General features: G+C 38.8%; 1 protein-coding gene across 1 annotated transcript; it reads right to left on the bottom strand.

The window, feature by feature from the left end:
• Window positions 1-5,067: 5,067 nt before the first annotated feature.
• LOC139648635 (probable global transcription activator SNF2L2) lies at window positions 5,068-13,831 on the bottom strand. Its single transcript, XM_071524816.1, has 6 exons — window positions 13,736-13,831; window positions 11,459-11,682; window positions 11,046-11,151; window positions 5,768-5,869; window positions 5,439-5,583; window positions 5,068-5,201 (listed from the first exon to the last, which is right to left on the bottom strand). The coding sequence occupies exons 1-6, from the start codon at window positions 13,829-13,831 to the stop codon at window positions 5,068-5,070; spliced, it is 807 nt and encodes a 268-aa protein (XP_071380917.1).
• Between the last annotated feature and the right edge of the window lie 164 nt (window positions 13,832-13,995).

Raw genomic sequence — 13,995 nt, 5'->3', positions numbered from 1 at the left:
TTAAAATATTAATCAGAAGTTGTCTTTTAATAAAGCTATTCGCACTCCAGTGTCTTACTTTGGGTAGTTTATATGAAGTGTGCAGGTAAAATAACTTTGTTTACCTCTTGTCCTCTGTACTGTTGAGCACCAAATAACTCCTATTTTTACATCTTGGTTGGAGTGTGTTTGATATATTTGGTTGTCTTTTTATTTATATCCTGGAAATGTTATGTGTATTCTCGGTCATAGTGATACAGACTAATATTTATTTGCTGATGCTTCGTTTGAGCAATAGAATATATTTTTTTAGAAAGATGAGTGCTGGGAGGCCATTTAGTCATAGCCAAGGCATGTGATCAGCTGATATTAAGGATAATTATTGAGAGCAATAATGAATGTAGACGACACACACTATCTATTAAATCTGTGTCCTATGGGTGAGGAGAAAATGGATTGTGTTCTCAGCAGATTAAAGTCACTTTATGGACCCACTAATCTCGAAAAGCCATTAGCGCCTCTACCTTCAGCAATATCTCTATCCCCGCTTTTCCATTAGGTTTACGTGCCATTTTAAGTGAGAGTTTCATCAAGAAGACATTCGTGCCACTTTGTTTCCCAGAGCCATTTAAGAGCCCATACGCCTTTTAGTTGTCCCACACTGAGGATGCTCTTAATCTCTGAACATCTGTGAGGAGGTTTTCACTGGTGACACACCACACTTCATCAAATGCTGAGGAGCATATCTAAATACTGTAAATTAGTTGATTAATTTCCATTATCCTTTTCTACCTGGGGATTACTGCAGAGAAAACACTTTGCCAGAGCAAGCTGATAGACTGTATGTTGGATCTGGAACATTAATAGTGTTGATGAGTGATATTCCCACATGCATTCTCATGATTGATCTCAAATGAATGGGATTGAAAAATAGACATAGACTACACATAGCAACTGGATGAGTAATTCAGATAAAATAATATCACTGGGCCAAACAAGAGCTCAGTTTGGGTAAAAAGGACATTGTCAAAAGACTTAAACTTTTATTTTGCATCTTCTGTTTTGGCATGCTAAGATCTGCGTGGAGACATTTCACTAGGCTTTAGAAATAAGCCTGTGGCATGCTGTAAACTCAGTGTTCCTCCAAACCACAGTCTTTACTTTGTCTCATTAACTCAGGAAAGTAATCACTTTATTATAGCCTATATTTATAAGCACTTTAGAATGTTTACATTGTCAAAACGGACCACAAAACAGTTAACTAACATTATTTATGGCATATACTTCTCATTAGTCTCCCAATGTATACAATCCAATGTTGACCTTATGTTATATGTTATAAGTAGCCTAGGCTATATAAACTTCAACCTTGCGTCTAACTATTTTACTGGTTAATCAATATTTTATCCTCTAGCTATTTAACGGCCCACACAAACAAATGTTTGAAAATATCAATTTCTTGTCATGTTTTGCTTGTAATGTTGTCTAGTCTACACTCACCTTTTTTCAGTGACAGCTGATACATTAACTGCCTTAGCTGCACCTTTTATAAGACTCTCATGCCAGACAGCCCGCCGGCAGACCTGATCAGACCTCGCTCTGTCTCCCTCAGCCTAGGCATAACCAGCCAGCAAAATGAAATGCATAGTTAAGGCTGTACTACTTTCGTCTCTCCCGACAATTTGAGCTAGGAGAACAGAAAAGCTAAGCCAACATGCGACATGAAACAATCTCTGATGTTTAGTCTCCTGATAGGTCTAACAGATGACAGAAGTTTGCAGCGTTAAATAAATAAACTCTATGACAAAAACGAAAAACACTTCCCAGTTTCAATGTTTTATTTACCGATATGGAAATCACGTTTTTGACCATAACTCTGCAGAACGCACAGCGTTGATTTTCTTCAAAGAATTTCTTAGGCGCTAGTAGCAAGTAGCAAGTCCCTAGCTCCTGTGTAACACTAATAAGGGTCCGTGCTACAACCGAACAGCTGCTACAATCGCCCCGCGGTTCTCCCCTACATCTAAAATCCATCCAAGATGCCATTAAATGCCATGTAATAACACCCTGGATACCAAGATACTTACAGAGTCTGACCGTTAGGAAGAAGACACTTATTGTGCAGTGCTTCCTGCTTTTGTTTTTCTACAAGGTGAACAGTGCTTCCTGCTTTTGTTTTTCTACAAGGTGAATGTCTATTTTATGAAATAAGGCACAAATGGAATGGAAAGGAAAATTTAGACTAAACTATTTATTATGATTATGATTATGATGACGATGACGATGACGATGATGATGATGATGATGATGATGATGATGATGATTATTATTATTATTATTATTATTATTATATTGTGAAGTCGAAAAAGCCACTCTAAGGTGATAATGATCATTATCTTTAATGGAAGGTACAAACAAGATAAGTATTATACCTTAAAAGCATTAGCGAATGCACACCAACTACTAGATAAACTGATCAAAGAGCTTGTTTGCCAAAAAGTTTAGTTCATTACTTTGAATTTAAAGTAATGCAATAAGCAAATTCTGGCAAGACAAACTCTGACTAACGTGGATTTCATAATGGGCAAGGCAATAGCCTTTTAGCCTGTGATTGGAATATCTATACCCCTTCACATAATAAATCATTGGAAAATGTGAAAGGGTAAAATGCAATATAAACCTTCATAGCAGGGTGTGATCTAAAGTTTAGGCCAACCTTACAGCACGAGCAGCGTGGTGTGCCCATACATCTGCAGATATTGTAAAAAAAAAAAAAAGGTATATATAGAGATATATAGAGAATATATAGAGAATAAATATATAGAGAATAAAGAGAAACAAACAGATGACACCTTTCATGGGGCACCAATGGTGACACTATTTTCCTTATTTATGTAGTTAAAGCAACAGTGATGGTATTATCATAAGGTGGTATCACCAGAATGATAGAGACATGGGAACCAAACAGTTCTCTTGCACCACCTATTGGCACATTGTCAACAACACATTTATTCTTCTCTGAAAGGAATAACTCTGTGTTGTAGTACCTATAACTACATTCAGAAGCTACATTGCTGTATGTAATTCAGTAAATGCAATTTAGCAAATGCCAGCCCAACAACTGATATCCTGTATCATGTTCTGCTACTGATGAGGTCTCTTCTGCCCTTTTCTGAATTGGAGAAAATGTCTTTTTATGTCATTAACTGTTGTAACTGCTTTTTGGCAGTACCTAGGCTTTTAACTAGAGATAAGAGGAGAGATCGTGTAACTCCTATTTTAACATGGCTTCCGGTTGATATTAGAATCAATTTTAAAGTTTGATTGATCACTGCGACAAATGACTTAGGAAGCTTTTAACTTCCCATGTTGAATAAGCATAGTCTTAGAGACAAAGCTTGTATTTAAAGTCTAGATTAAAGCCAAATGTAATTGTACATTTGTAATCAGGGGCATTTTTTTACCAACATGCCTGAGGGAATGTGAGTAGCAAACTGTGTCTTCTATTACTCCTCTTGAAGATTTCTAAACTAAATTCTGTACATGAATTCACTACTTGATATATTTATATTTATATTTGAGTATATTCCAGATGCAATCTTACTCCACCCTATATCAATTGTTATTTTGGCTTAGATAGTGCTACTATTACTACTACTACTACTACTAATAATAATAGGACTTGAAAACCAAATTAATTTCTCAGCAGTCTTTATCTGTCTTTCAAAATTCATCAGTTATTCATATTATTCTCATAATGTCACATGCATTTCCTACCCATATGGCGCTTTACAATACAATCTTTACAAAATCACCTGTTAATTTATTACAATCACCTGTTATTTTCCTATCAAGATGGGCGTGTGGTGATGTAACAGAATACTATGAATAGAGCTGCAGTAGTCACACAATAGAAATGGATACATTGCCATTCTCACATGTCAGTTACCTTCCTCACACTTAATATATTTCATTGAGACGTGAAAGACAAGAGCAACCACTGTGCTACCACATCAGGCTGCTGATGCTTAACTTAAACTTGAAACACTAGTAAATATTCACAGCTGCTACATTCAGTTTTCATATTTGACATGAGAAATGAAATGTAAACAATAACACCTAATCCTTTCAAGGTTTCAGCATGCAGCAGCATACAGTATCTGCTCTTGAAAGAGTTCAACATACATCAGCCATGGGGTCTTTTTTTGGTAAAATTTATTTGCCAAGGGTTTATGTGACACATCTTGCCAGGGATTGTCGTAACAATGATGTCTTCCATCCTCCCCAACAAGCAGGAGAGAAAATGAAAAGCATTCTAGTTTTTAATGATCTGGGACTTTCCACACAAACTGTATAATATATGAATATACTGTAGCACAAGTGATACAAATGTTCAACTTGAGTACCCTGGAGTAGACCCAAACTATCAGAAAGGACAGACAAAAGGCTCTCTATCAGGACTCGTATTCGTCAAGTAGCCTATCTCTGACTTATCAAGACTTCCAAATGATTTTTATTAAAGAAGTGCGATCTTTAAAAACACATTCAGAGATTTAAAACAAACTTACAGTGTTCATTATTCTAGTATTCTTTGAAAAGACCTTCCCCCTGTGCTTCACTGCTCCAGCCCTGAACACATAAACATTGTCATCAGCAGGTGCTGCTCTGTGAGAGCCAGCTTCAGGAGAGAGAAATCATGCTCCAACACATATGAAGGCATTTCATACAATCAAATATATTGATTAAAAACAGTCAGTGAAACAGGTTTGGACATAATATCTACTGAAGCGATCACAGGGACTAAGGCAGGTAAATTGGAAACAATAGATACTGTAAAAGACCAACTCAATTAAAAGAAAAAAAACAAAACAGCACAGTGTGCAGCAAGAGACATGAGAGCTTGCATGAGTGGCATGAGTCATCTAAAAGAAAGCATTGTTCCATAAGTACCTCTCTTTGAGTAGCCCTTCTCATTAAAATTTCAAAGACCTTTCTTATGCTTAGAAAACGAATAAACCGCTAATGAAAAGGGATGTGGCAAAGAACAGATATGAAGAAGTATACGAAAAAAACGAAGGGCCTTCCAGTTCAACCTTCATCTTTTGTAGTGTTATCCTCTAGATCCTCGTCACTGTCTAAATCACTGTGGAGCCTCTTGACCATGGCATTTCTGCTTCTGCCGTCCTTATTCCCTTGCTTCAGCCGTATCGGTGGAGGTTTCACTGGGCAAAAAAAAAAAAGATATCTTTGGATGAATTTCATATAAAACATGATTGAAATGTGATTTTTAAATGCTGATTCTGCAATTCGGAAGTAACAAGTCAGGTTTATTATTGTGTAAGGGAGAACCAGCAAATAATTATTTTCAAACGAGTACCATGATTTTTTGTTCCTATGTTCTTTTTGCCTCCATTTGACCACTTGTAAAAACCCAGACCTCCTTATGCTGAAACTCTCACCTGCTGATGGAACAAACTGGTCTTCAGCTCTGCCACCGTTATCACTGTGACTGGCAGCAACTGGATCTTTCTGTTCTTCATCTGTGACAATTCTCTGTCTTGCGCTCTCAAAAACAGACTTAATGACAATTGAATCCTCATAGATCTGCAGTGATAAACACACGTACATACACACAAATACACAGACACAGACAGGGTTGCTTGTTATTTACCTTATAAGATTCAAACCCTTTTACACTATGAACTATAATAACAGCTCATGTCTAAATCAGGTGTATGCAGAAAAAATATGCCATTGTTTTCGAATGGAAGAATTGCTTGGGGTTCACCTGAGATCCCTCCAGGTTAAAAGTCTGAGCATTGTGACACAGGAGGATAATATCCTTTTCCAGATCCCCCACACTCCTGTACTTGTGATTACGCACACGTTCCTGTGAATCAAAGGTGGTCAGTACCATCAGTGTTGTAAATGTCCTCATTAATAAATTATTTCTGAAAAAAACAGTATTCTGAATACACTGACTCAGTGAATCATAGCTTCATGCAAAGAGGGGAAATCCCATTTTACCAGTGAGCTCCAAAATCAATATATACAATACAGAAAACACATAATTAAAAAAAAAAGAAGAAGAAAACAAAACAGATAAACAACCAAAATCAGACAGTCACAAATATTATAAAACAGAAAAACAGCACAAGTTACGACAATACAATGAGTGAATCTACAATTTCTTCTTCTTAGATCACTCCATTTGTTAGGCAGATAAAAGCAAAATTAACACATGTGGCTTTCTATGGGTCTAAACACACCCGAAAGACAAGAAATCAAGGCAAGACAGGATATCACCAAGTGCCACTAGAAGAGCTGCAATTTTGCTGCCAGTCATTCTTACCGAGTGTTTTTGTGATGACACACCTTCAGTTAGCCTAGAGTAATACATAGCATTTATTCTCCATGCTGGGTAGGCTATTAATTTTTGATAGAATTAATGCACTAAGAGCCTCAGCCACCATGAGCTGCTCCTTTGCTACTTCTTATGCTTACTGAAATGTTGAGAAATATTTGTCTAGTGTATAAAAATAACAAATGACCTTCAGAGCAACAGCATGGTGAAGATGCTGAAGATTATAGAGTGACAGGGAACTTGTGATGAATAATTACAGTATTTCAGTAAGATTGGCTACAACAGGACAGGAGATGGCACATGATGGCCTTCTTGGATTTAAGAGGCAACGTGTACAAAAGTAAACTTGTAAGTAAAGTGTGTGATATTCTCTTTCTGATTTCACATGTTTGGCAAAGTCATTAAGTATAAGCAAAACTGTAGGAATTTTACCAGGTTAATTCGTGTGTGGGCTCATATAAATGGCAAATAGCCCTATAGGCCTAGAACTGAACCGTGGCATTTCCACTATACATATTTTGTAAAAGCAATACCGACAAAGGCTTTTGACAGATCGACAGACCGTATAGCATGGCACCATCCTGTTTGACACGTTTGTGTGTGTGAATATTATTCCTAATATCTCTTTTCATTAACAGTGCAATGGTGATGTCACTGTTCCCAAACCTTAGGCAAGACTGATAAACATTTGGGAGACAGTTTTATTGAAAGTGCTTTTCAGTATGGGAAGTACGTTCATTTTGAGTATGGGTGACCTCGGTGGGAATCGAACCCTGGCAGTGTTAGAGCCATGGGGCTCTAACATTGGGCTCAGCTAAAGAAGAGCAGTCTTGATGCAACTGTACTGGATAACTATCGACCGATATCAAACTTATCGTTTTTAGGTAAAGTTATTGAAAAAGTTGTTCACCAACAACTTAGTAACTTTTTAATGCTGAACAATTGCTTCGATAACTTTCAATCAGGATTTCGGCCCCATCACAGCACTGAGACTGCACTCATAAAGGTACTAAATGACATTCGCCTGAACAATGACTCAGGTAAAGTCTCTGTTTTAGTACTGTTGGATCTTAGTGCTGCCTTTGACACTGTGGACCATACAATTCTATTACAAAGATTAGAAAACTGGGTGGGACTCTCTGGAACTGTCCTTAAGTGGTTCAAGTCATATCTTCATGACAGAAAGTACTTTGTCTCCATTGGAAACTGTGTGTCTGAGCAGATGGCCATGACCTACGGGGTTCCACAGGGGTCCATTTTGGGACCTCTCCTGTTCAATCTCTATATGCTTCCGTTAGGCCAAATCCTACAAAATAATAAAGTAGCCTACCATAATTATACAGATGACACGCAAATCTACATATCACTTTCACCAGGTGACTATGGACCTGTTGAAACTCTGTGTCACTGCGTCGAACAAATCAATGACTGGATGCGGCAAAATTTTCTCCAACTAAACAGAGATAAGACCGAGATAATTGTCTTTGGAGCACAGAAAGAAAGACAGAATGTCTGCTCTCACCTTGACTCCCTGTCCCTCATAACTAAGAGTCAAGCCAGAAATCTTGGCGTTATCCTGGACTCAGATTTAAATTTCAATAGCCACATCAAATCGGTAACTTCGTCAGCTTACTACCATCTAAAAAATATTGCAAGAGTCAGAGGACTAATGTCCAAACAAGACCTAGAAAGGCTTACCCACGCCTTTATTTCCAGTAGATTGGATTACTGCAATGGTCTGTTCACAGGGCTTTCAAAAAAAGCTCTTCGGCAACTCCAACTTATTCAGAACGCCGCTGCCAGGGTCCTGACGAAAACTAAGAAATACGACCACATTACACCAGTTCTAAAATCCTTACACTGGCTACCAGTCACTCAGAGAATTGATTTCAAAATCTTGCTGCTTGTCTACAAATCACTCTGTGGCTCTGGGCCCAAATACATCTCTGACATGCTTGTGCCATATGAACCTTCTAGGAACCTTAGGACATCTGGGGCTGGCCTACTGGCTGTCCCAAGAGTTAGAACAAAACACGGTGAAGCAGCGTTTTGTTATCATGCAACACAGACCTGGAATAACCTCCCAGATGATATTAGACAGGCCCCGACTCTGACCGCTTTTAAGTCAAAGCTAAAAACTTTCTTATTTTACATTGCCTACTCTACCCTGTAATGGCTAAAAACGTATCTTTTCAGCTCAGCTTTTAAATAACCTTAATTTTAACTCTTTCTGTTCAGGATCCCAACAGAGCTGACACGGGCAAGTACGAATTTTCATTCGTCTTGTCCAGGTAATGCTTACTTGCTCATGAGTGAACACTATATGTGGGGGGGACAGAGCTTTACCCTGTATGATTCTCATCCATCTCTGGATGGTGAGGTTTTTGACCAAGAGGAGAATCTGTGATTCTCGTCTGCCTTAGGCAGTGAGATCTGACGTAAATATCAGATCAAGAGTAGAATCAGGAAGGACAGGGGAAAAGAAAATTACAGAAAAACATATGGGTTCACTCACAATGTGCATCTAAAAGTGGAAGTATTTGTTGTATTTGTTGTGTTCTTTCATCTTTCTATCTCATTTGATTTGAACTGCACTAGTTTACTTTTTAAGTCTTTTATCTTTTGTATCTCTTGTCTGTATTTTTGCACTTTTTACCTTTACTGTATTTTTATCACCCTGTAAAGCACTTTGAATTGCCCCAGTGTATGAAATGTGCTATACAAATAAAGCTGCCTTGCCTTGCCTTGCCTCATTGGGCTACACAATACCATTTAAAACAGAAAATCTGCTGTTTCTCACAACATCATCTCTGAATTATCCAGAATTATGACGGCAATTTTTACATCTATGCTGACGATACTCAAATCTACATACATGTTAGGCCTAACACTGACACAAATTGTGAGAGGCCCAAATACCACTCACAATTTGCAAAACTAGAAGTACAGTCACAAAATGGATGTCACTAAATTTCCTACTTCTAAAGCTAGCAAAAAAGAGATGTTATTTTTTTGGCCCAAAAACACAAAGGTGAACTCTAACATTGATTCAATCCTTCTGTCAGCCCTCATAATATGTAATTTAATACTTATGTCACTTTTTATGGTGCTACGTGTGGCATTTTTAAACATCAACATCAACATAATTGTGATACCTTGGTATAACTATCATCAGCAAATGAGACCATGGTCAAGACATTTGGTAGCCTTCATTTCACGCCAGCAGTACTATTAGTCCTAGTGTTTCTCAAAATTAAGACATTTCCCATAAACCCATAAACTTCCTGTTGCAAAAATTATGTTGCCACTTGTCCCCCCTCCTCCCTGATGTCACACTGTATGCGTTCCAAAACTCTAAATATAAATCATCTTCTTCCATTATCCCCTCATTTCCTCTGTGACCCATTGTGCCATGTTGCTTGCTGTCCCAATAGTGGAGAAGATGAGAGATCTTTCCAATTTTGGGGGGTCTCCTCACTGTGATCACGTCCAGAATATGACATCATTGACAAAATTTTGAAAAACATGGGAGGGGAATTATCAACTCGTAAATGTGAGTATAACAGTTAACATAACTTAGAATTAACATTACAGTCAGCTCTATTTTGTCTAGTTAATGTCAGTAGCTTCAGGTTACTGTATGTATATTTTGTGCTGGGCTTGTATAAAATCTTTGAGTGGGTATGAGGCATATTGTGGACTTGTGCTATGTCAGTTATGAGAGGCCTACTTCATCAATAGCAGATGTCCACTGATGAATGAGTAGCAAATAAACTGTTCCAAATGGCCTCTGCTTTTCCTCGCTCCCTCCTCTCCTCCGCTCCATTCCTCACCTCGTCTCCTCCAAGTTACTTCCTGGTAGTAGAGGAGTGGTAGTGAGGGAGGGCAGGAAAGGAGGAATAGTGAAAAAGCTTTGGGATGCATCCTCTGTGTGCATTAGCTTTCTCTTTTGCTTCACTGAAGAGGATAAACATGTTGGAAGTGATTTTTTCCATAGGCCTTTCATTCTTTCCACAACCTGTCATTGTGAGAAACTCTAAAAGCTTTAGCTCCATTTGAGCCCGAAGAACAGTGCCCTCTTCCTGTTTTGTGTTGTAAAGTGTAAAGCAATCCAGCAGGTTTCTGGCTAAATCTGACCTGGTGGCACACAATGTAAAATGAAGTGCAGAAGCCAGTAGAGGCTGCCAATTGTCCCTGTAATTATACTGGTGATAATTAATGTGTAAAGTCTAGAGAAGAATGTATTAAGCTCAAAGAAACAGCAGTGTATGTTTGAAAAATAGCCTCAAAACACCAAGTTTCTGGGCTAACCAGAAGGGATGTTTTTCAGTTAAAATTGCAATTGTCAGAAACTGTTTGAAATTTATTTTGAGTATATTGACATTGATGCTCTTGGCACTGCTGTCAAAATTAGCCTAACTATGATTAGAGCATCTTATGAAATCTAACATAAGATTTCAATCAGTATTCATGAATGTGCCATGTAACTGTCATGAAATGCTTGTTCAGATGTTAGGAAACTAAAAAATAAGTGATAAACATCACTGTTTTAGCCAATTTTAGCTGTTCATTTGTTATGTATCTGTTGTACTTCCATCTAACATTATTTGATTTTCTTACTGCAAATATGATATATCTGTACATGGGTTCTGGGGCTGTTTAATGACACACGGCTGAAACTCCATTCCAAGTGCACACCTACCCTGATCCTCCTGAAGTCCACGGGCTTTCGGATCAGCTCATAGTACTCAGGCACTTCCTTCTTAGATGGAAGCTGCACAAAGCCTTTGCTGATCTGTCGACCCAACCTGGAAGCATGAGGTATAGGTTAATAATTTTATCTCATTTTTATAAAGAAACTAGTGAAAGTGTTCTCCTTGCCCTAACAAATGCCTCCTCAACAATGTCTTATTAGTGCCAAGATGGGAAAGGCAACAGTGTAAAATGTAGGGGAAGTATACAATATTGATTTCCAAGTATTTCTGTGATGGTTTTTATGAAAACACAACTGATTTTTCTTCAATTAGAGTATACAGTATATATGTAGTCTATATAGTTGCATGATAGTGTCATATGTAACAAAGTCCACATCCACTTTATGCTCAGCCCCCTCACCCGTCCTTATAGTTGATGACCATGTCCACCAATGTGTTCAGCTGTTTGGTAAGTTCAGGGGGATTGGGAGGTAGTTTCTCAGCCGGTGGACGTCCTCGCTTCCTCTTGACCTTCTCCCCAGCTTCCTGGCCAGTCTGGAGCTCTTTCTCTCCATGGTGATCCCCTTTACGTTTCTTCAGACTGATGTCCTCTTCCATGTCCTCCAAGGAGCCGTTCTCTCCTGCCTTCCTTCCTGCAGGCTGCAGGAAGAGGGAGCGGTGGGTGGGGACATCTAACAAACTCAAACAAACTTATAGGGGTAGAGTAAGGAGGATGAAACATTATAGTATAAAAATGCGTACTGTGCATATTGTACAAGCAAACACTGTCACGCTCTTTCTCTATTCTTATCATCATATCAGCATCACAAGAACAGAGGGAATTGGGCGATGACTAGGGAGGAAATAAGGTTATGAAGATAAATGAGAAATGTAGATTCAAGACAGTACTCTGAAGTCTTTCTCTGACTTTCACCTGACAGTTGGGATGCTCTGAAACTGCTTCACAACTCATTATCTGATGTCTATCTAAAGTATTATGCCACAAAGACAAAAACCTGAAGGACTTAAGGCAGCAAGCAAGAGTCTAACAGTAAAAAACTTCCAACTAAAACACTCAAAAAATCCAACTAATTAGTAATGATGGCCTCAGTTTAAAGATTCATAATTATGGAGGATAGTTTTATATTTAACCCATAGAGAGTTAATTTATTCATTACAATAGCATCTTAATTTGCATGCACTGGAATGAGCTAACTATCTTGCCGTCCCTGCAAATTTAGGACAGATTATTTTATCTGGAGGGTTTGATGTCAAAGATGACTGTAAAAAAAAAACCCTAACAGATTTTAAACATAAAATGAATGTGAAAAAACATTAAATAATAGTAAAAATGTCATGTCATAAATCACATCAATCTAAAAACAAGATAAAAAAAAAAAATCAATATTAAACTGTTTTCCTAGTTTTCACTTGCCATTATCTACACATATTAGATGTGAATTTGTTGGTAGGTATGTGGCAGTTGTGTGCATATAGGTGTCTGAGGGGGCTGTTTGCAGCGTCACGGAGTTATTTTCATCCCTTTCATAGCTCCCTTTCAAATATCTGCTGCAACCACTGTATTTTCCACAAAGGCAATTAGAGGCCAGAAACATAAGTATGCATGCAGCAGGAGCAGCGATGGCAGTAGTAGCAGCAGCAGCACCCGGGCTGGAGAGAAGAGGGAGGAAATAGGGAAGGCATGCTGGCCAATCTGAACGGAATATTGATGCATGAATCAAACACACGCCAGCACACACACACGCATCACATCATACAATACAACATGCACTTGTGAAAATCTGTGAAGTGTCAAGGACAGAGATAGAAGCTTGCTTACTTGCTTGCCTGTTACATTTTCCACATATTAGTTCTCTAACACATATACTGTAGATGCACAGACACTCCAAGAGACCAGGTGAACAGGATCATATAGAATCATTATTAATGCTAAAAAAAAAAAAAAAAAAAAAAAAAAAAAAATCCTCATTAAATGCACGATTCTCAAGCAGCTGTTAGGACTGATAGACACACAGAAAGAAGAAAAATGCTCTTACTGATACAATAAATGGACACATACACTAACCACCCAAACACATGCCTGCACTATAAAAGCAAAAGACATGGTAGAGAATTGAGTTAGAGGAGACAACACTACAGAGGTAACAAAAGAAATCCTGCTGATGATCGGTCAGCTCAAAGGAAGGCTTTGAAAGCCCCGCTACTCTCTCTAAAGGGACTGCAATCGTTCCAGTGGAATACTGAGGGATATAGAGTAATCCTCAAAGACGTATAAAACAGCTGAAAGCCGCACGATTGAGCGTGTGTGTGTGTGTGTGTGTGTGTGTGTGTGTGTAAGAGCGCGATAGTGCGCGCGTGTGTGCATGTGATGCTCCATGCCTGTGCTATCTCCTAACAAGCCTGCCTCTTCCCTGACTCATCTGGCAAAGATTCCCTCTCATCTGTTACAGCACACACCTACACACTCCCTCTCCCCTGCTCTCCCTCACACACAAACACAGACAGACACGAATAAACTTACAGAGACACTCGCTCTCTTTCCCTCGCATGCACACACGCACACGCACACGCACACACACACACACACACATTTTATCCATCTCTTCCTCTCTTCCCATGCGATGTAGCCTGGCTGAATCCTGTGCTGGAGGAGAAAGACACGGAGGAGGATATTTACCTGACTGCAATCTGCAGGCTGGCTATCAGGATCGGCTGCAGCTGGGGGGGAGAGAATTAGCAAGCCAGCATAGCGGCGAGCTGCTAGTCTCTTCATCAGCTGATCACTCAAAAGCAGAGCCCAGAAGGGGGGAGAATAAAAGCGCTATGTTTTCATATACAAATCAATGGGCTGGGGGAAAATACAAATGTCATACTCATCTCCTGACTGCAGCTCTCCGAAGTCTTTTTCCTGACTGTGGAAGGCCCCAAGCTTGTCTC

This window comes from Centroberyx affinis, unplaced genomic scaffold (assembly GCF_046629955.1).
Source record: "Centroberyx affinis isolate AG114_WGS23_722 - 3 ecotype Tasmania unplaced genomic scaffold, CSIRO-AGI_Caff_v1 ptg001233l_1, whole genome shotgun sequence".
Classification (NCBI taxonomy): Eukaryota; Metazoa; Chordata; class Actinopteri; order Beryciformes; family Berycidae; genus Centroberyx; species Centroberyx affinis.
This window is presented reverse-complemented; position numbering and strand designations above follow the sequence as displayed.